Raw genomic sequence first — 22,458 nt, forward strand, 5'->3', positions numbered from 1 at the left:
CCATTGATGCTCATCAAGGCCTGTGATCTCAGATTAAACTGAACTGACTTTTCCAGACAGAGTCTTTTCCTCATTTTTCATTTCTGCCTTTACAGGGATGAGTTAAGGTTGTTTACACAAGTTAACTGTGCATAGTCTCATCGTAACATGCTGTATTTCTTTTATGTTCAACATTAATTCCAAATTCCCTGGGTCTAATAATGCTTGTCTAAAATTAATCACAACATTCCTGTATTTTTTTACCCTAGTTTACTAATATGTATTCTCTACCTTAACTCCATCATACATTTTTCTCTGGGGATTTGTTTTCTTTTTAATTACTAAAGTTTTCATATGTGATCAGTAAACAAAACTCACAAAGCAACAGCTACCAAGGGATATTTTTAATGATCTGAAGATATGTAGCATTAGCCTTAACTACCTTTTAAAACTGTAATTTTTATGTCCAGATTCACCAGTGCGCTGGCTGCTTTATGCACTTGGGAGCAGTGCCGAGGTGGATAATTAAGCTGCATTTTCAGTTGTTTTTCATTATCAGAGTAGTGCAATGCCCCCTACCCCTTCCCTCCATACTCCCCGCTGCGTACACATGCCCCCATTTCTCCTGGCTGGATAGATTTGGTGCAACAGTCAGGTTTTGAAAAGACCTCATTAGTATTAAGCACCATTATTTTGCAGTTATTCTTCATAAAGGAAGGTTACTTATCATAATGGGAGAGCTTCGAGATGGCCCAGCGGGTATTCACCGTGGATGCACATGTGCTGTGTGTGTCCAGGACTGGAAATTCTTCAATAGTGGTGTCCGTTGGGCCACTCACGTGCCCTGCGTCTCCTTGTGCTGTGAACCAAGGGGATAAGGGGTGGCATGGACCGACGGCCTCTCCAGTTCCTACTCTACCATGAATCCCATGAGAATCCAAAGCCGGAAGGGGAGGCTGGGTCTGCAGAGACCACACAGAAGGAAGACCCTTCCCTTTTGGTCCCAATGGCTACTCACTGTGGGTGAGTCCCAGGCAGGTGGCCAGGGCAAGAAGAGTTCTGTACACAGCTCACAGAATGGCTGAGCCGAAGGAAGTGTCCTCAGCCGAGGCCTGATTCAGTGACTAGTGCCCTGTGAACACGTGACCGGAGCGCCAAGTCACCAGTCTACAAACTTCAGAGGGATCCCTTGGCAGGATGCCACTGCGGCACCTTGCGCTCTGGGCGAATGAGCCCTGACAGCCTGGAGAGGAGGGGCTCCCGCCCTCTCAGAGCAGAGAAAGATGCAGCTGGAAATCCATTCTGAGTGTCTTGGAGAAGATATTGCTTCTCCTTTCATCATCACAGCTATGGACACACAACCGTGGAGATCTCCTGCAGGGCCTTTTCCTATCCCGACAAAACAACCGAGCTATGCAGCATCCAGAGAGCAGCTCCTGCCCTCACTATTCCTGTGAAAATCTAGGTAATACATAGCAGGTGAACGGCTGGTTACAGTGGAAGTCAGTTGGAAATTGGGATACAATTTCAAGGACACAGTCTCTGTGAACGACAGGATCAGGCAGGTCTGCCACTGAGCCCAAACTCTCCTGGCCAAGATAACAGCTTTAAGGACGGTTACCTTCAAAGAGTAGGACTGAGGTTGAGGCTCAGGGTTCAAACAGTGCTTTCATGAGTTGGGAATGGACCAAGTTCAGGTCCCAGGACAGAGATGGTCTTGATACTGTGGGAACATTCTATCAATGCCTTTTAAGAACCTGATTCTTGTGGGATGGGTGAGAACTAACCAGTCCTCTACTGAGGATGAAAGGCATCGACAGCTCTAAATAAACCCTTAATGAAATGATGGCTAGGCCTGCTGACTTCCAGGAGAGGAGACAGTCCAGGATAAGAGGAACGCCAGACTCCTCTGGAGGCAAATTGTGCCTCTGACACCTCTTGGAGAGCTGCTTCCACTCAGCAGCGTAACACTTCCTTATAGAGGGTTTCCTGCTACTGAGAAGCATGGATCTTTGAGTAGGATCTCTCTAAGTCTGTTGCCCATCCAAAAAACAGAATGTCAGATGAAGAAATATGGGTTGGGATGGGTGGTCCTGTCCCCATTCTGAGATAGCAGGTCCAGAAATGGCTGCAGGCAAATGTATGGCAAAAGTAATAAATCCGGTACTTCCTGTTGTCCTGGGTTACAAAGAAGTTACAAAATGGGGATCCCAACTGGCAAAAGATTTGTTGGATGATGGACAAGCGGAGCTCCCCTTCATGGGCTGTGTGAGAATGCCTGCTGAGGCTGTCTGCTAGGGAGTTTTCATTCTCCCCCGTAGGTGCACTGCAGAGGATGAGCTGATGCTGGAGGCACCAGCTCCAAGCTGGACAGCCTCCCAGCAGGATGATGCAGACCTTGTTAATAAAGCAAAGAGTGGTCATGTTGTCTGATCGGACCTGGACAGGGTGGGTCTGATACAGGGGAGGACTTGTGTGCATGCTTTGTGGACAGCCCAAAGCTTGAACAGGTTGATGTTGCATGTGAACTCTTGCAAAGTCCAGGAACTCTGATCTGTATAGTCAAGCAGGTGGGCCCCCAGCCAGGCTGCATCTGTCACAAGTGTCTTTGGGAGTGGGGTGGGAGCAAAGGGAATCCCCGTAAATACCAACTCCCTTTCCATAACAGGTGAGAGATGCCCAAATGCTGGAAGGAAGGGCAACTCTCTTGTCTGAGGAGTCCTTGCGTTGACTTTCCTCAGCCAAGCCTGGAGATGGGTGTAGGTGCGTGCCGCCACATGTCCTAGGAGGACCAGACTGCTGTCTGATGCCTGAGAAAAGTTGGATACGGAGGTCTCTCATTGTTAGGAATCTGTCCTGTGGTAAATAAACTCTGGGTGCAAGCAGGTCAAGAACTGCTCCAATAAATTCTGCAGTCGTGGGTGTTAAATGGACTTTCCTGGGTTTACCTGAAGTCCCAAGGAGTGGCACAGGTCAAGCAGGGCAGCGAATACTTTATGCACCGCCTGATACGATCATCCCTTGAGAAGCCAGCCACCTAGACAGAGATGTACTGGCGTGCTGCACTCCTGTCGTGCTGCACTCGTCAGGACTTTTGTGCTGCACTCCTGTCAGAACTTTTGTAAAAGATGCCGATGCTGTGGGGCTGGGCAGTCTCTCGCTTGTGGCAGTTTACAATATTTTGGGAGAGGAGCCAGGGTGTATATTCCTGAGGAACGGAGGGTGGCCCAGGAGTCCTTGAGTGACTCATCAGTTCTTTCACTCAATAAGTTGTTGCCCCCAAATGATAGATCTTCTAGAGTGGCTTGGACCTCCTCGGGGAGACCCGACGCCTGCAGCCATGATGCCCATCTCATGACTGAGGTAGCCACAGAACAGGAAGCCATGTTCACTGCATTCAGGGATGCCTGCAGAGATGACCCCGTTACAAGCTTTCCTTTATCTGGGACAACCTGGAAGGTGGCAGGATTGTGCCAAAGGTTTTCAGAGGCCCCAAGGTGGCCTCATTTATAGAGAGTGCTTTGAAGTGGGTTTCAGAGCGCTGGAATCTCCTGGTACTGCTGGTGCCGGCTCTTGCTCCCTGTGAACTCTGGGTGCACCTGGTCTGGGGCATGGATTCTCACTCACCCCAGGGGGTGGGAAGCCATCCTCTTCTTTGACGACTTATGAGAGGACTTGTCAGTCTTCTGAGGAGTATGTCTTTCCCTACCCTCTTCATGCGTCCTCAGGTCTGCTGGAAAGCTCCATCAGGTGCCTGCGGAGTCGGAGCTCCGGGACTGCCCAGCACAAGGGGGAGAGGAAGGAGAAGCAGATCTCACACTTTGATGGGATGTGAGATTCCTGGAGGAAGTAGAGACAGGTCTTGTGAGCACTGGTTAACAGGAAGACTTGGCATGCAACACAGTGCTTGAAACCTGGGGCCTTGGGCATAAATGCCTTGGACGTAGGGGGAATAAAGTGGAAGGAACCTCCTGACCCCCACTAACAGCTACTTGAAAAGCCCTAGCTAACTAATGAAAAGAGCCACATAACCGATAAACCATTAAAACCAGGTTTAATGTTTACAGGCAACACTGAACTGAGGCTAAGAGACTAACGAACACGGGAACAAGAGGGCCCGTCCCAGAACGCGAGCGGTAGCAAGGAACTGGAAAGACAGCTGATCCACGCTGTCACTTGTATGCCCTCAGTTCATAGCAGAGCACAGACACGGACCAACGGACACGGCTATTGAAGAATTTCTGGTCCTGAGTGCTTGGAACATGTGCACCCCCAGGGCCAGACCACGAAGACGTACTGAGTGTTTTCTCCAGCAGCAGAGGCTGGTGCATAGCATCTTATCCTATAGAGAAGCTCACCAAAGGCTGCCCTTCCAAACAGGCATGCTCGCCCACTGACGACCTTCTCACCGCTCCCATTGCTCTGAATGGCACTGAGGCCACAGGTGGAGCGAAGTCCTCAGGGGAGACAATGGCTCTATGCAGTCAGGGGACAGGCAGCAGCGCTGGGAGGAGCAGAGGTGATGACCATCTCTGCTAAAGGCAGCTAATGGCCTCAGTCCCTTGGAGAACAATGGGAGCCTGCAGCCATTGTGCAAGAGGGCTTTTATTGGAGAGTGTCTATGAACCTTCTTCAGCGTCTTTCAAAGGAGAAACTTTCAGTTACGAGCAGACAGAAAACATGGCTCTTAACCCAAAACTTTTGTTTTCAAAAACCGCCTCTTGCACTAGATCTACTCAGGAGCCACCTCTTGCAGCAACACCTCAGCTGAGATGATTTTGGGGGGAAAAACATCCGCCACCTCTTTGCTATGTAGGTAGAATGTGTTTGTCCTCAACAATGAGGGTGGATTCCTGCTTTAAGTCCAAATCTTAACTCCACCTTACCTGTGGGGCAGCCCCTCTATCTGGTACTGATGTCTCTAGTGTAGGCGCACCCTGAGTCTCTCTCTCTCTCTCCATTAAATCATCTGATCTCATTAAATCAGTGTCTATGGCAAAGGCCAGAATGAATGGCCTGCACACTTCATTTAATTTACTTTAACACTGACCGTTTCTCTCTCTAGCTACTATCCTACATGAGCACTAACATGTTTGCAACGTTATTTTCTATATAAAGAATCCAGTGACTTGAATTATTGATGCAAATTCTAAAAGGTAGCAAAGGAAATAAATGGCATTTAAACAGCCCCAGTACAAATGTCTCCTCTGGCATCCAAGTCAGCAGATGCAGCTGGTTGCCACAATCTCAAACGGTGGAATTCAATTTTGTTTCCTTTCATGTGGATTTACCTGGCAGACAAAGTGTGCCAGTCTGACCCTGAGGCTGCAGTCACTTTAGTTCTCCCCAGATAAAGGCAGCCTTGGTTCCAGCAGAGCATGTCTCAGGGATCACACCTAGAGGCAAGAGAGCATTCTGTCTCAGAGATCCCTTCAGGCCTTGGCCTGTTTGCCGAAGTTGCCAACAGGGTTTGGACATAAAGCTGTTAATTTCTTCTCCATCATATTAACTTACAGAGATGTTCCCATCAGTATCAAAAGCTCCCTCCTCTAGCCTGGGATAACACAGAAGTGGCCAACTAGCCACGGTTCTTCAGTGCTCTACAGCTTGCTACCAAGGGGCTGGGGCACATCCCACTCCCGGGGAGTGGGGTGTTCAGCCCTGTGCAGAGAGGAAAACCCCACTAACTGCACAGCCCCTTCCACCTGATACAGAACAACTGCTTCCTGGTTTCCTCACTTCTCCTAAACACTCTTACACCTAGAGAGGCATTTGTATTAACTTCTAAACTGACACAAACACTGCCTTTAAGTGATATTTCCCAGTGCAGAGTTGTATTTAACCAAGCAGGTGCACAGCTATTCTAAAGTCAGCTCTGTGAAACGTGTCGGTTGGAAGATGGGTGGACTGGAAAACTGGATCTGTACGGAAAAGGTCTGGAGGGAGAAGGGAAGAGAAACAGTGGTGTAGTCAAGTGAGTGGCATAAGGCTGGGGGCTTAAAATATCATGCAATCTACTTTCACTATTCAAACGGGAGCTCCTAAATAACTGCCGAGAGTGCTGGAGGGATTCTGCTGCTGTGAACCTCGCCCTAGATTTAAACACATGATTTATAAGAATGATTCTTCAAACCTGCGCTCACTGAGAACTTCTCCATTGTAAAGATTTAAAATAGCCTGCACCAAAAATATTCACAGTTTATTTTTCATGAAACAAATAACTAGGTAACACATGACATTGCAAAAACAGAGTTGGACAAAGCAGTGCAGATGTCTTTTCTTGTTCTAGCTCCGCTGGCTGCGCGGCTGGCGCAGAGGACACCCTACTCACACAATCTACATGGCAAAGTCCAGCTCATGGGAAGGGCTATCAATGTAAATTAGAGATTTATTTTCCTTCTCACACATGATAAATACTTAACATACGGAACCTCATTACCTTTTTTTTTTTTTTTTTTGTAATTTTTTTTTTATTTTAAAAACTTAATAAAATGCCCTTAGTTTATCCTCTCTCAATGGCTCTGAGGAGACATCCTGATTCCCTCAGTGCAGGAGTCACGCAAAACAATAGCTGCTTGCATCTCCCCCAGCTCAGCAGAGATCAGGGACTGACCTGCAGGTCTTCATGGAAAAACAACACTAAACACTAAGATTCCATAAGCCATAAAGCTTTTCCAAGTCACGAGCTACACAGAGGGGTCTGAAGCGATTCAGACTGGAGAGGAGACACACGACAGCACTGCCCAGAGGGGGACTCTCTTGGGGAGCTGACTTTGGAAAGGAGACTGGAGCAGGATTTGCCTTGATACAGAGATCTCTCTCCCTATCACAGAAACCCGCAAAGCTAATTATCACCCTCTCTTGGAGCAGTGCGAACATGCGAGCTGAACGCCAGCCTTGACCTGTTCCCGAGTCAGAGGAAAGGGGCTAGTATCGAACTAGGGCTCCCCCCTCTGGGGAGAGACCTACTGCTCTCTCTGAAACAATGGGGGGGGGGGGGGACAGGCTGAAACTGGACTCCTGCTGCCCAGGTCAGTGGAGCTCAGGCGTGTAACGTAGGTAATGTGTTGGGAGGCCGTGCTGATCAGACAGTGCTTCCCGATGGCACAGCACACTGCACTAACCGTGGGCAGCACGAATGCAGACTGCCTGGCCACTGCTTCGCAGGTCACAAGTGTCACTTCCTAAGTCCCTGCCTGTAATTCTACCACACACCTTATCAGTGCCATAGCAGAGTGTATTTCTGCCTTAGCAGGCAGGTAATGTCACTACCTCCATCAGGTCTATTCGGAATATCAGCCTGGCAAGTCACCAGGCATAGCTACCTTTAGTGGAAAAGAGAGGAGAGAGAGAGGCCAGCCAGGCGCTAGAGCCATTGTGTTCCAGTGTGAGAACTATTACCTTGAGGGGCTGGTTTTCTGACACACAAACACTTCAACATAGTCCAGGTAATTCAAGTCTCCTGTGGGGATTTTTGGTTGGAAATACAGAGGCTAACCAAGGGGAAAGGGGTTGACATGGTTTTCCGTTCTGGATACACCATGCCTTCTGAAGTAGCTTCTCGACTCTGCGCTATGGAGTGAATTCCACAGAATTCACTCTGCTAGGGCTACCAGCCACTCTGCGAACAGGACTCCTAAGCATGTGGTTGAGATGGGGGAGGAAGAGACTATTTAGTTTGCTAGTTCATGGTAACAAGCAAGGTGAAGAAGGAACTGCCTGGAGCGTTCCGAGGGCAGTGCCTCTACCCTGACAAAGGCAGTGCTCGGCATCCTTACTCACGCTCCACCCTGCTACCGCTGCCTCCAGAGCTCACAGCTTTGTATGTGCAGTGGCAATTCCGCCTGTCCCACGTTACAGAGCTAAGTTCCAAGAGTGAGAATCCTGGCAGATGGGATCTTCAGAGACCTTCTCCCCCCACCCCCAATCACAGGGCCTGCGCAGGAGCGGTTCTCTTGCCCACGCTGGAATGAACTGTACAGTCTGGCAGGAGCAGGCTCTCCACTAACTCCACGGGACTCCGCCATTTTACAACAGCACCTGTGTTTTGGTAAGCCTTGCACTGGTGACACAGACCCATGCGCACAACCAGGCAAACACTTGCAAAGGAAAACCCTGTGGGGAAGGAGAATTGGGCAGCACAAGTGCTAAATCCCTTCCCCTCTTCAGAGTCTAGCAAAGACACATGTCCAATTACTCTGTGCACCATTTAATCGCTGGAAACGTCTGAGATCCCAGTTCAGACTAGTTGTTCTGCTTCCACTCAGAACAGTTAAGAGAAAGGAAATTGCTTCCTCAGGGCCACTTAGCTGTTTGGGAAAGCCCTTGTGGATGCAGACGCGCTAGATCAGGAACGTGACCATTTCAATGGAATTAGAGATTTTATCCGGAGTGGACTCTTTATTTCAACGTTACCGTTTCTAAAAGGAAGAGGAAAAGGTCGCTGATGCTCACTTTCCGTGGCTGGGCCACACTCCGGTTTAGGTAAACGTCCTTGCTTATGTCATGAGAGCGCCTGGGCTTGAGGCTGGGCTCAGGGACGTGAACAACAAACAAAACAAAGAAAATCCCTCTCCCCAAACAAACCGACTGCAGCCTGCCTGCCTCATTCACTGACTTCACTTCGGTTTCGATTCAGCCAATTCCTGACGGGGAGAATCCTGGTTATGGACTAGCACTATGTTTTGCTCAGGCAAAGGGGCCTGCCCCAGGGGTGTCTGTGCTTTTCCAGAGAGCCAAGAGATTTGCTCAAATGTCTGAATGTTCCTGGCAAGCCACGAAGCCTGTTCTGGGGGCACTGGTGCTTCCCTGGCAGGCCGGGGGATCTGTTCAAACGTACGTAACCTCTCTGCGGTCCAAGGGCTCTGCTCTGTGGGTGCTGATGCCACTTCCCGGTCAGCCTGAGTCGGTGGCGCAGGTGTCTGTAATTTCTCTGCAGTGTGAGGGGACTGCTCCGCAGGCGTCAGTGCTTCCACAGTGGGCCAATGGATTGGCTCATAGGTCTGCAATTTCTCCATGGGCCGAGGTGCCTGCCCCACGTGTGTCACTGCCTTCCCTGCAGCCCGAGAGGTCTGCTCCTCAGCTAAACAAGTTCGCTCTTTCTGCTGCGGCTCCACCGCTGACACTACTCTCTCTTTTGGCTGATCCCCGGGCCTCAGCGCTTTCTCAGACAGCAGCAGCCTTGGAGCTGCGGGAGGCCTGTCTACTGCCTGACACTGCAGGGCCCCGGCAGTGGGAGCCTCATCTGACAGCAGGGGTTGCAGGCCCTTGATGGGAGACTCGCCCAACAGCTGAGGCTGTGGGACCCTAGTGAGGGCAGGAGACTCGCCCAACAGCTGAGGCCACTGAACCTGGGTAGCGGTGGGAGACTCGTCCGAGGGAAGAGGATGCAGGCCCTTGGTTGGAGACTCATCTGCGGGAGGAGGCGGTGGAGCTCCAGCAGCGGAAGGAGACTCATCTGAGGGTGGAGGCTGCTGGCCTGTGGTGATGGCAAGAGGCTTGTCTGACTGCTGAAGCCTCAGGGATACAATGGTGGGTTGTTTATCTGACTGCAGCCTCAGAGCAACAGTGGAGCAGGGCTTGTCCGACGGTTGCAGCCTCAGGGCCACGGCGGAGCAGGGCTTGTCCGACGGCTGCAGCCTCAGGGCCACGGCCAGAGGAAGCCTGTCAGAAGGAGGACGCCTGAGGCCCAGGGCTGCAGGCTGATGGTCAGAGGGCTGCGTGTTTTGACGGCTAGCCGGTGGGACTGTGGGAGGCACATACTCACGAATTTCCCCTGGCTCTAGAGGGTTCGGTCCGCAGGGATCATGCTCTGTGCACGATAAGCGTCCATCCAGTTTGGAGATAAAGAGCATGCCCTCCCGGTGCTGCTTGCAGAAGGAGCTGGGACACATCTCACAGAAGGAAGCTGCTTCTTTGCCACACACATCACACTGATGCCAAGGGCACTCCCACTTCCCTGCAGCACAAACAGGAGAAAAGGCACCTTAGGAGGAAATGTAACAAAGCTACCCAGTTGGAAAGCTACGGCCCAGGGCGGGGGAGACCTGCTTGTAACGGCTCTCACTAAAACAGTGCCAGAAATTTCCCTTCTCTGCTCCTGCACCAGTTGCCTTGGAACCATTACACCAAGCACAGAAGGAAACCCAGACTCCCCCAGCACAGGGTAATGCAAGGAAAGTCCTGCTTTAGAGCTAACCCCCCACTGAAAGGTTCCAGATGTTTCCAGTTTCAACTAGGGCTGAGTGAATTTGAGGGCAACTTCCTCCCTTCACACTGATGTGAGAGAAGACACTGGAAGACAAGGAACAGAGGGCTTGTCTACACTACCGCGTGGGGTCAATCTAAGATACGCAACTTCAGCTACGTGAATAGCGTAGCTGAAGTCGACGTACTTAGATCTACTTACTGCGGTGTCTTCACTGCGGTAAGTCGACAGCTGATGCTCTCCCATTGACTCCGCTTGCGCTCCTCGTTCTGGTGGAGTACTGGAGTCGACGGGAGAGCACTCGGCGTGATTTATCGCGTCTAGACTAGATCGATCACTGGATCGATCGCTGCCCACTGATCCAGCGGGTAATGTAGACAAGCCCTGAGTTTCTCTGGTCTCCCCCTGTGGGCATAGGACAATAGTTCTTTACAGAAGCAGTTTGGAGTTTCACTCACTGCTAGTATCAGAACCATCCTGGAGAAAAACAATCACCCCCAACGTGCAGCAGAGTCAATTGCAGGCCTCTCTGGGGATTCAGCCTGTAGCGCTCCCCAGCTGGGCACACACAGCACTGGTTGTCACTGGCTACCGAAAGTCTCTAGTTTACAGATTCATAGAATCTGAGCCCAGAAGGGACCATTAGAACATCCGGTCTGACCTCCTGTGTACCACACACCATTACATTTTACACTGTTACCCCTGTATGGAATCCAGTCACTTGTGTTTGGCTAAAGCATCTTCCAGAAAGGCACCAGCCTGGCTCTGAAGACATCAAGAGATGGAATATCCACCACGTGCCTGGGAGTTTGTCCCACTGGTTAATCACCCTCTCAGTCAAAAAATGGGGCCTAATTTCTCATTTGAATTTGGCTGGTTTTAGCCACCCACCATTAGTTCTTGTTATGCCATTTTCCCATTAGATTACAGAGCCATGTAGTACCCAATATTTTACCTGTGAAGGTACTTATACTCCATAATCAAGTCATCTCTCAATCTTCTTTTTAATAGTCTAAACAATTGAGCTCTTTATGATGAGAGAGTTAAGGTAACTTCTCCAGCTCTCAAATCATATTTGTGGCTCTTTTCTGACCCTTTTCGATTTTCTAACATCCTTTTAAAAACATGGACCCAGTATTCCAGTATCTTCTCAGCGAGGCCATATACCGAGGTAAAATCCGTTGCTGACTCCTACGCACTACTGCCGTTTACGCATCCCAGGATCATTGCCCTGGGAGCTCATGCTTGTTCACTAGGAGTGCCTCAAACCTTCTCGGAATCACAGGCGCCCCACTCGGGAGTGATGGCCTGCCTTCCTTGTCCCTATATGTATAAGGTTGCATTTGGCTGTATAAAAACCCATTTTGATTGAATGGGCCTGCTTACCAAGCAATCCAGCTCCTTCTGTCTGACTCCCTGCCCTCATCACTATTTACCATTCTGCCAGGCTGTGTGTCACCTGCAAATTTTATCAGAAGTGATTTTATATTTACTTCCAGACCGCGGATAAAAATGTTGAATAGCGTTGGGCCTAGTACCAGACCCTACAGCCCACTAAAACACCTGCATTCAGTGACGAGTCTCCATTTATGGTTACTTTGAACTCTGTCAGTTAGCCAGTTCTTAAGGCATTTAATCTGTGCTGTGTTGCTATTGTAAAGTACCCATTTTCAAAAGCAGAATGTCATGTGGTCCTGTAATAGGGTGGCTTGCCCTTGGGATGGAGAGCCTGGGGCTACGCCAACCTGATAACAGGACAAACCCCACCTGTGAGGGCCCAGGGGATTTCCTGTATACAAAAAGCTGACAGGGCCCAGCTGGGGGAAAGAGCTGGAGGGAAGAGCCTGCAAGAACCAAGGTGGTCTCTGTGGGGCCCCGAGTCAGAAGGCCAGTCAGTGCTAGAAAGGAAGCTCAAAGTGGGGAGACAAGCTCCCCAGGCTAGGAGACCTGGGACTGACCTGATCAAAACCGGGAAGAGACTGGGAGCCCCAGAGGGGAAGTAAAGAGGCAAGGTAGGAAATGGCTGAGGGAAAACTGCAACATGGGAAAAGGACAGTACAGGGCCCTGGGCCAGAGCCCAGAGTCAAGGTTGGGACTAGGTTCCCTTACCAGCCCCAGCAAAGGGCGCTGCAGGCCGAACCTCGAAGACAGGTTGAAGAACAGAGCCATAGAGGGCAGGAGAATCGTTTTTTGCATTCAGACATTTTTGGGACTCCTTAGTTTGGACAAGTGTGACACCAGAAGGAGTGGACTTAAGACGGTGACCCAGTGGGAGGGCTGAGGTACTACTCCAGAGCTGGTGACCACTGGCAGGGCGCACGAGCTCCACGGGAGAGCTGAAATGCCGTATCTGGTCCTGACGGAGCGCCTTGGGTGAGAGGACTCGCTTACAGGTACTAAGTCAAACACCTCACAAAAGTGTAAGTATTTTAAACTTACGCAGTTACCTTTATCAACCAAACTTGTAATCTCATCAAAGAATGAAATCAGGTTTGTTTGATAAGACCTATTTTCATAAAACCACATTGACTTGCATTAATTATATTCCTGTCCTTTAATTCTTTATCAATTAAAACCTATATCAGCTTTTGTTTTATTTTGCTAGACAATAAATAGCTACATCATCCCGTTTGCCCTTTTTGAATATAGACACAACAACAGTACTCTTCCAGTTTTCGGCAATTTCCCCAGTATGCCAAGATTTCTTAAAAATGAACATCAGCAGACCAGAGAGATCCTCAGCCAACACTTTTAGGACTCTTGGGTGCTGAATTAAAAATGTTTATCCCTAGCAGTTGTTGTCTAACACTCTCCTCAGTCGCTAATGGATTGGAAAATACTTCATCATCCTCATGTGATACGAGTACATCATCCTGCATCTTTCCAAATACAGAACAGAAATATTTATTAAATACTTCTTCCTCTTCTGCATCAGTATGAACAATTTTACCATCTGCATCAAGTAATGGGCCAATACCACTGCTAGGATTTATTTTGTTCCTGATATATTTAAAAAAGTCTCCTCACTGACCTTAGCCCTGCCAGCAATGGATTTTTCCCTGCTGTCTTTAGCTTCCCATATTAATTTTCTAAACTTCAGAATAATAATATATAAATTAGAAGTTATATTTCCCCCTTTTTTCATATTTGTTATATATTGATTTTTTATTTCTAATTTGCCACTGAACCAGGATGGGCTTTTAACCAAACTTCTCCTCTTTCTTGATTGTGGAGTTGTAGCTTTTGGGCCATCTAATAACTCCCACTTTTCATTCACATTTTATTGCCTAAATGTGTTTCTGCTTCCCCAGCTCCCAATTTTGCTCATAATGTTTCTCTGCTCTGGGAAATGAGCCCTTTTGAAGCACCCAGTGTATATATTACTGGTTGGGACTGTTCTCTGTTAGCTCACATTGAATGTCAACAGTTCATGATCACTGGTCCCTAGGTAACCACCAACTTCCAGTCCAGTGATCAACTCAACTTTATTCAACTGAGGTCCAATATAGAATTGCCTCATGGTGGGTGTGATACCTCTTGTGTTGGAAAATTACTATCTATAATTTTTAGAAGCTCCAATTGTGAGTTACTGCTGGTGAGCAGAGAATGTGCTTTCCCCAAGCCAGGCCTAGCAGTGCAGGTCTATACAGCTCCCTTCCCATGAGCACAGCCCAGAGGAGTCGCCCCAGGCATTACTGACCTGCTGGCCGTTTGGTCAAGTTGAGGCAGTCTGCGTGGTACACTTTGGGGCAGCCTGTCTTCTTACACGAAACTACCTGCCCTCCATCTCCGCAGCTGAAGCACTCGTCCTCTCGCTCTTTCATGACCTCTGCCTGTGACCTGCGCTTCACTTGCTGCCGTCTTTTGAACTTCTTGGACTTCTCCTCTGTAAGGTTAGGGGGGTTCTGCAAGTAAGATCATACAAATTAACACTGGTCTCTGCCCCCTCTCCTTTCTCTCTGCCCCCCTGGCTGATTTAAGCAAGTGGCACAGGCCATGCCGAAGTATCCTGCTACAGGAGAGCTGCCCATCTAGCACACAACTGTCGTCTCCAAAACAAGGCAACTGGGGATACTCTGCATGTTCAAACAGAGGAAAAACTGGAATGAAACCCAAAGCAGAGTAACAATTCCATTTATACACAGCAGGGCCAAGCCACGTGAATTCCTGGGTTTCACGCCAGACTAACCTTCCTCCGTAGGCGTGGACCCAACCTCGTCTTTTTTTTTTTTTTTTGTAAACAAGAATCAAAAACGGATACGTTGGTGATTGAATGACAAACTTCAGGCAGTGAGATTAAACAAATGGAGAGATGTAAGTGTTTTTACACATTAAAGAATTAAAAGTAGATTTGCTTTCATCTTACCCTGAAAAGCATCAAAGCCATGGACAGTGATTCTTGGATGTTAGCCTCCTATTATGTAGTGCATTTTGATACCTCTCATGATACATGCCATGCGTTATGCTGAAGTGAACGTGATGTGAATGGTGCTTTCAACCCCATCTAGGGCAGTGAAAAGCATCCCATTCTGGGAAATAACTGCTTTGCAGAGGATACATACTTAGAAAAACAACATTGCCACTGAAACCTGAGACATACTGGCATCTGACACAGCTGTTTCTAAATGTTTCATGAAACCCACGTTAACTGTCTGTTGCTGCTACCGTATCTGGAAACGGTCTAGAAGCTTTGCACTGAGCGGGTTGGTAAAAATGTGCACTACATTGTATTTCGCAATGGCAAAGTAACACACAATGGAAATAAGATTGAGGATTACCAGACTAGATGGCTCTCTCTGATGAATGACGCTGATCAGAATTTAACAGAACTCAGACTGACGTATTTCATTATTTGGCTATGTTCTGACACGATGAGTCTCTCCCCTTTTCTGGTGTGACCGCTGGGCTATTACACCAGTTGTAACTGCTCTAGGTACAGTTGCAGCGGTTCCCACTCTTACAAAGCCTTTCCTTTTTCAGCTAACATTTTCCATACTTGGATTTTGCCAAAAGGTGATTGTTTCTGGACAGCTTGACATACCCCTGGGAAGTTGGTGAGTAATGAGAGGATTTATTGACACACATTGTTCCCCACTACAAGAAACCTGACCACCATCGAGGGAATAACTAAAAGACCAGCTGAATTTGAAACTTCAAACTTTAATGTAAATAACCCTCTCGGCCAGATTTTGACCTGCCCCTGAGCATGGGCATCTGAGGGGGGGGAAGCAGGAGGTGAATGCCATGCAGGGAGTGACTGCACGGAACACAGGGTATTTGAATAGCAAGGGCAGTTGTGAAAGCAGGTGATCACTCTAAGCAAGACCCTGCAATACTCTCTTGCTGTGAAATATACTCCTTGCTAAAGAATTATTCTGCACATTCCAAGGCCTGGTCTACACCTAAAAATTAGATCTAGCTACATTTCTCATGGCTGTGAAAAATTTTGCACCCTGTGCAACACGTAGTTCGGTCATCCTAGCCCCCACTGTCAACGTGGCTAGATCGATATCAGAATTCTCTGTAGCTTAGACACTTCCTACATCAGTGGAAAGGGGAGAGGTGGATTAACTACGTCCAAGGGGAGAGGTGGATTAACCCTTTCTATCGATGTAGGAAGCATCTACGCTACAGAGGCACAGCTGCGGCACTGTAGCCTCTGCAGGGTAGAAGTGGCCTGAGCTCTGACTTTTTTTTTTTTTTTTTTTAAAGTTTCCAGCCTTTATGGTTTTAAAGATAGCCTTTAAACCAAACAGAAGGATATGGAACGGCTTCCGTATGAGGAGAGATTAATAAGACTGGGACTTTTCAGCTTGGAAAAGAGACAACTAAGGGGGGATATGATAGAGGTCTATAAAATCATGACTGGTGTGGAGAAAGTGAATAAGGAAGTGTTATTTACTTCTCGTAACACAAGAACTAGGGGTCACCAAATGAAATTAATAGTCAGCAAGTTTAAAACAAAGAAAAGGAAGTATTTCTTCACACAACGTAGTCAGGCTGTGGAACTCTTTGCCAAGACTATAACAGGGTTCAAAAAAGAATTAGATAAATTCATAGAGGATAGGTGCATCAATGGCTATTAGCCAGGCTGGGCAGGGATGGTGTCCCTAGCCTCTGTTTGCCAGCAGCTGGGAATGGGCGACAGGGGATGGATCACTTGATGATTCCCTGCTCTGTTCATTCCCTCTGGAGCACCTGGCACGGGCCACTGTCGGAAGACAGGATACTGGGCTAGATGGACCATTGGTCTGATCCAGTATGGCCGTTCTTATGTTCTGTGCTGTCTTCCTGAGTCTGCAGATAGCCTGAAACAATCCCTCTGAGGGAGTGAACGACCTCAGTCATCAGACTGAAATGTTAATTCTGGATCCCAACAATGGCAAGTTAAGTGTCAACACCATTCGCTATTTCACTGCTGATTGTTTTATCAGAAACATCCATAATGTGCTTATCATAAAACTCCAAACCAACTCCTCAGGCCCAAAGCATCAGCTGCTCCCATCCAACTGCCACAACCTCCAACTTCCTCTGATTTCTATGATGCAGCAAAAATAGGAGGCACACCGGGCACTGAAAACGTGGCGACAGCATGCAATAATCTGAACTGAATATCAGAACAAGTAACCGAGGGGCTCACTGAGACAACTGTGCGATTCAGCTCTCCCGGAATGAGTGGACAAGCTGTGGTTTTCATTGAAACGAGGCTGCTGAAGAATTCCCAATCTGCTACACCACAAGGCCACAACACCTGGGATCTCGCTACAGCTTGCTGTGGCGAACACAGGGCCTGGCCTGTAAACTTGTGAGGCTTTGGTGGTGCAGCGTCTAACTCAACTCTCAACGGGGCAGTTTCTTGGTTGCAGCACGTACCCACTAACTCCACAGCACTGAGCTTACACGCTGCTTTGGGGAAGCATGTGGAACTACTCAACAGCTGCGTCTCAGACTCTGCTGGCGAAGACTGCGAGCCAGGCCAACCGGCTCTGCATGTTTTCATTAAGAAGTCCCCATCCCAAGCAAACAGTAACATTCAAAGTTAAAAAATTAATTCCTGTTAGTGCCACATTAAAGTTACGAAATCAAGTGCTCAAAAATCAGGACGCTCCAAAAGCTAACGTTTCCCCTCCGATGTTAGCTCATCCCTGATGCATGTACAGAGTGTTTCTGTTCCTATTTTACTAGTAAACTTTCATGTATTATTGCTAAACCCGTGGAGAAAGATACTTATGACTTCTCTTAGTGCAGACAAGACCTCTGTGTGGGTCCTCTGCTCTGGAATTTGGTTCCTACACTGATTTAACAAAGTCTACGATTCTGTGCTCCGGTAACTTAAAGTGATGTACTTGCATGTTTGCCCATCTCAACCCCAGCAGGATTTTCACAACCACTTTGAAAATACAGTGGCATTTATCATGGCATTTCTGTATCCCTGCAGCAAGCAGGCCACTCCAATTCAAAGAGCGCCCTTGGAATAAAAAGATGCCAGAGAAGGGCTGTCCTACCTTTGGCCGTACTCCTAGGAACCCGCTGCAATTCGGAGCACCACATTTGCAAACTGTCTTTCCATTCCCCAAACATTCCAGGTTGTAGTTGAAAGTCAGCTCAGTCCCTGGTAATAAAATAAATCAGTAGGCAACATCTGGACTGTGACAAACCACACGGCAAAAAGTTCTGCTTCTCCTGCTGAACTGAAGAAACACCAGAACCTACTCACGGCTGGCAGAAATATGGAGGGGCACCAGCTTCTTCCCCCTCCCATAGGGTAGATCTGCACGGATTGGCGACTAGATGTGGACGCCATCACCTGCCACATTCCAGGTTTTGACATTGCATTTGTTTGCTTGCCAGTGGCAACCCAGGAATCATATTGCTGGGCCCTGGGCGATTATAACTGTGCCACTCTGCTCAGGGGCACAGACGCTCACTGAGAAGGGGAGAGGTGGAAAGACAGGGAGCAAGGGGAGCTGCTACGGCTCAATGGGGGCTGCGGGAGCTGGAGCCGGGCTGTGACAGGGCATCCCGACAGTTCTTGCCATTCCTAGGGCAGTACCTCAGTATCTGGCTCCCCCTGCCCAGGTGCCCCTGCACCGTCCCCCAGCCTATCCCAGCTAGCGGGGGGGGCTTACACTGTGTCCCCGCACACCAGCGCTGGCAGGCCCAGCTGCAATAGTCTGCCGGGAAAGGAGAGCGGTTTCTACCTGCTCTCCAGCGGCCAACCCAATGCTGCGTGCCACTGGAGCTGCTCTGGCCCCTCCTCCAGGTCCCTCGCACCTCTGCCCCCCACCACGCATGCGCATGGAGATGGAAACACACCCGGGCCCCGCTCTTGCCTCCACAAGATATTGGGGGGTGGAAAACACGGGGCAGGTGGTGGAAACATACATCAGCCCCCCCCAATATTTCCATTGCGGGGGCCCTTTGCTAATCCCCCAGTTCTGCCGCTCCCGCCACGCTTGTGTGTTCCACCCTTTGCGTACTGAGGCTTTGCTCCAGACCCTCGCTAGAGACCCTTCCCTTTCCTGCCAGAGGCTCCACACCATCAATAACTCTGGGTCAGCAACAGAACAAGGTCCCTTACCAGCTTTGATATTGACAAGAGCAAAGAGCCCAACCCGTGTATCGCCATTCACAGACCATTTCTGAGTCTCACAGTTGGGCTGGCAGCAATGGTTCATAAATCGAGCGTAATTGCCCTTCGGTCCGGCATCGATGATTCGATCCTAAAATCACAAGGAAAAGCAACTTTTCTAATGCAACGTCTCCTGCTCGAGCCACCCCACAAAGGCCCTGCCCTGCCCCCAAAGCGTGTTACAAAATACTCTCAGTGCTGGCTTTAAGTGCCTGGGTATGTGTTTTACAACGCTCTACAGGCAATACCTTTTACCGTGTGCACTTCTGACACCTGGCAGAAGCCAAACAAGCTTCTGCACTCTGTTGTCCTTTGCTGAGGCTTGCAGGCAAAGTGTAAAATGCAGAGAACTGCCCTTCCCCGACCCCCCGAGCATCTCTTCCTCCAATGGAGATGGAGGCCTCCTAAGGAAAGAGACTGCTGTCTGGCACATCCAGCTTTTCCTTCCTCAGAAGGGTAAAACCCAGAGCTCATATCGGGCCAGCATGCTACGGCAGGGCATACCAGCACCACTCCTATGCTGCTCTCTTGTGCTCCATAATCATCTTCTTATTTATTATTTGTATCACTGAAGCACCGAGGAGCCCTAGGTGTGGACCTGAACCCCATTGTGTGAGGCGCTGTACAAAGAAAGAGTCACAAGATGGTCGGTCCTGCCCCAATCTATGTATAAGACAAGAAACAACAAATGAATAGACAGCTGGGGGCGTACAAGTAAACAATCAGACAATAATGGTCAACATGACAGGCGGCGGTCTCCGCGCACCGCTAGTCTAACTCTTGCCAACCTTTTTACAGCTGTCACAGCAAAGGAGATTTTCGAGACTGTATCTGCAGGTGGATAATGAGGTAGCTCCTCCCAGGCATGTGGGGCAGCACAGAGGAAAGCACAAGGGAGCTTGATGGAACATTTAACACGTGGGCAGCGCAGGTCATGGGCCAATCAGAGGTGAGCACTGATGGCTTGATAGCGAATATGAGATGATTGGAAGGTTAGAACAGGCCATGAAGGGCCTTGAAAGCAAAGACAGGCAGCTTGTGTTTGATGCCCTAGAGCAGGGGGAGCCAGTGGAGGGTGCAAAGGGAGATGTGACATGGTCAAGGCCTGTTCTGAATGGGTACGAGCAGAGTAAGGTCGCATTTTTCAAATCCAAAAAGAAGGAGGCTGCAGTAATCGAGAAGACGAGAGCTTGGGATGAGTATTTTAGCTGGAAGGATGGCTGGGAAAGGCCGTCTTTTAGGCGCTACACAGAAAGAAACAGCAAGATTTAGACACAGCCTTGATATGAGGCCCTAGCAAGAGTGCCAAGCCGAAGATGACACCAGGTTATGGGCTGGAGTGACAGGCAGGATAGGACAGTGTGGTTCACAGTGATAGTTTTCATTTGCCTTCCACGATGCCTGTTGGCGGAGCACTGATCAGGTTGTAACAATCACGCTAATGAACACGGCGTGTCTGTGGTGCAATTACCTCTGCCCACCTTCAGGTTTGGGACTGTGCTTTGGTGCAACAATGTTGGTGAAAAGACCTGAGATGCCACTGAAAGAAAGGAGGCTTCAGGTTCCATCCTGTCAGACCCATGCTGCTATGGGCCAGGTCACCCATCAACACCTAACTGGGGAGCTTGACCTGTGCTTCTAGAGACTCTGACGCCTTTCAGGCTTCTGGGTCAGCTCTGTGCAACTACTGGAAAAGTCGAAGCCCAGGAGGGCTTTTGAGGCGCTCACTCTGGGACCTGATTGCTCATGGAGGCAGGTGCGAGCGCGTCTCAGTCAGGGCCTCGAGACGCCACGCACGAGGCATGCCTGTGCACAGAGACACTGCATGGCTGCAGTTGATAAGCACTTGAAAGCTCCTGAGATACTTCTGCTGTCTCTGAAAGGCAAACGAGAAGGACAGAGAAGCAGGCAAGACAGCACGAGTGCAGAGAATGACCAAAGCCTCTGCTTGGTGCTTTGAATTCAAGTCATGAGGAGCCTCAGAAGCTCAATGATGCACCTAATAGTGGAACAAGGGCAGAGCGCGCTATTGATCCCCTGTGATCAAGGGAGGCCTGGAGCCAGTGGAATCCCCTGCTCCCAAACAGTGCCCTAAGGGTCTGTCTACACTGCAATGTAAGCCCAGGGTTAGCAGAACTTGAGTTAGCAGACTCTGGGTTTGTTAACCTAGGGCTTGAACTCATTTGTAACCCCAGGTTAGGAATTGTTGAAACCCGAGTCCCAACCTGGGGCTCCAGCGTCTACACTGCACTATGTGGGCCCGAGTACAAGCACCAGGCTTCCTAGCACCCTCCCAAAATGTGGCCACTCTAGCCCTTTGCTCTTGGTGCAGTGTGGGAAAACTTGACTGTCCAGAAGCAGTTGGACACCTCTATAGTTGCTCCAAAGACACCTGGAGAATTCGCCTCTGCTGGGGTGGGTATCGCCACAAGCAAACAGGGCACAAGGCCAGGACCTGAGGCTGGAGAGTAGACAAAGGGCGTGAGTGGGAAGGGGAGCAGTGCTGTGAGGTCTGTGAGTTGACAATCAGCAAGTTACCGTTCTAGCAGGCTCCTTCTCGGACTATAGCCAGAAAGGAACTGTGCTCTGGTGAACAGAAGGCAGCCTCAGGATCTTAGCAGGGGTGGCCTGAGACACTTTAGGCTGGATCCACCATGGACCCAGGAACAGAGAGCCATTAAGAGCAGAAATCATATTTAGAGAAACCCTATTGCCTGTCTGCCTATATGGCCTCTGTGACCATCACATCTGAGCACTGGGGAATCGTGGAATGGTAGAATTGGAAGGGACCTCGAGAGGTCAGCTAATCCCGTCCCCTGCACTGAGGCAGGACTAAGTATTATCTCGACCATCACTTCTCAAACTGGGGTCTGCGAGGGTACTCCAGGGGGTCCGCGGACCCCGCTGATCAACTCCTTCCCCTCCCCTTCTCCCTCCCAGCGCCTCCTGCACAGGGGAACAGCTGTTCCGCAGGTGCAGCGGGCACTGGAAGGGAGAGGGAGGAGCAGGGACAGAGCGCTTGGGGGAGGGAGTAGGAAAGAGAGGGAAGAGGAGGGGCAGGGCTGGGGCCTTGGGGGAAGGGCCTGGGGCTGAGCAGGGGACTTGGGGGTTAGCAAAAAAATTTAAATTAAAAATGGGGGTCCACAGGTTGCTAAAGTTTGATAGCCACTGATCTAGCCCATCCCTGACAGCTGTCTGTCCAACCTGCTCTTAAAAATCTCCAGTGATGGAGATTCCACAACCTCCCTGGGCAATTTATTCCAGTGCTTAACCACCCTGACAGGAACCTTTTCCTAATGTCCAACCTAAACCGCCCTTGCTGCAACTTAAGCCCATTGCTGCTTGTCCTGTCCTCAGAGGTTAAGGAGAACAATTTATCACCCTCCTCCCTATAATAATTTTTTACGTACTTGAAGACTTATGTCCCCTCTCAGTCTTCTCTTCTCCTGACTAAACAAACCAAAATTCTTCAGTCTTTCCTCATAGGGCATGTTTTCTAGACCTTTCATCATTTTTGTTGCTCTTCTTTGGACTTTCTCCACATCTTTGCTGAAGTACGGTGCCCAGAACTGGACACAACATTCCAGCTGAGTCCTTATCAGTGCGGAGTAGAGTGGAAGAATTAATTCTTGTGTCTTGC

At 49.2% G+C, this 22,458-nt stretch overlaps 1 protein-coding gene across 3 annotated transcripts in view; it reads right to left on the minus strand.

Annotated features, from left to right (window-relative positions):
• Nucleotides 1-6,157: 6,157 nt before the first annotated feature.
• The window catches only part of NSD1 (nuclear receptor binding SET domain protein 1), a 74,595-nt gene continuing 58,294 nt past the window's right edge, over nucleotides 6,158-22,458 (minus strand). For 2 of the 3 annotated variants that reach the window (XM_034778163.1, XM_034778162.1), the window contains exons 18-21: nucleotides 18,768-18,909; nucleotides 17,692-17,798; nucleotides 13,887-14,091; nucleotides 6,158-9,937 (exon numbers count right to left, since the gene is read on the minus strand). In XM_034778163.1, coding sequence (XP_034634054.1) covers nucleotides 8,598-9,937; nucleotides 13,887-14,091; nucleotides 17,692-17,798; nucleotides 18,768-18,909 — 1,794 coding nt within the window. In that variant the 3' untranslated portion in view covers nucleotides 6,158-8,597. Of the gene's footprint in view, nucleotides 9,938-10,556; nucleotides 11,646-13,886; nucleotides 14,092-17,691; nucleotides 17,799-18,767; nucleotides 18,910-22,458 lie in introns of those variants that run through there. The other variant, XM_034778164.1, reaches the window with a different exon arrangement.

Source organism: Trachemys scripta, chromosome 8 (genome assembly GCF_013100865.1).
Source record: "Trachemys scripta elegans isolate TJP31775 chromosome 8, CAS_Tse_1.0, whole genome shotgun sequence".
Taxonomy (NCBI): Eukaryota; Metazoa; Chordata; order Testudines; family Emydidae; genus Trachemys; species Trachemys scripta.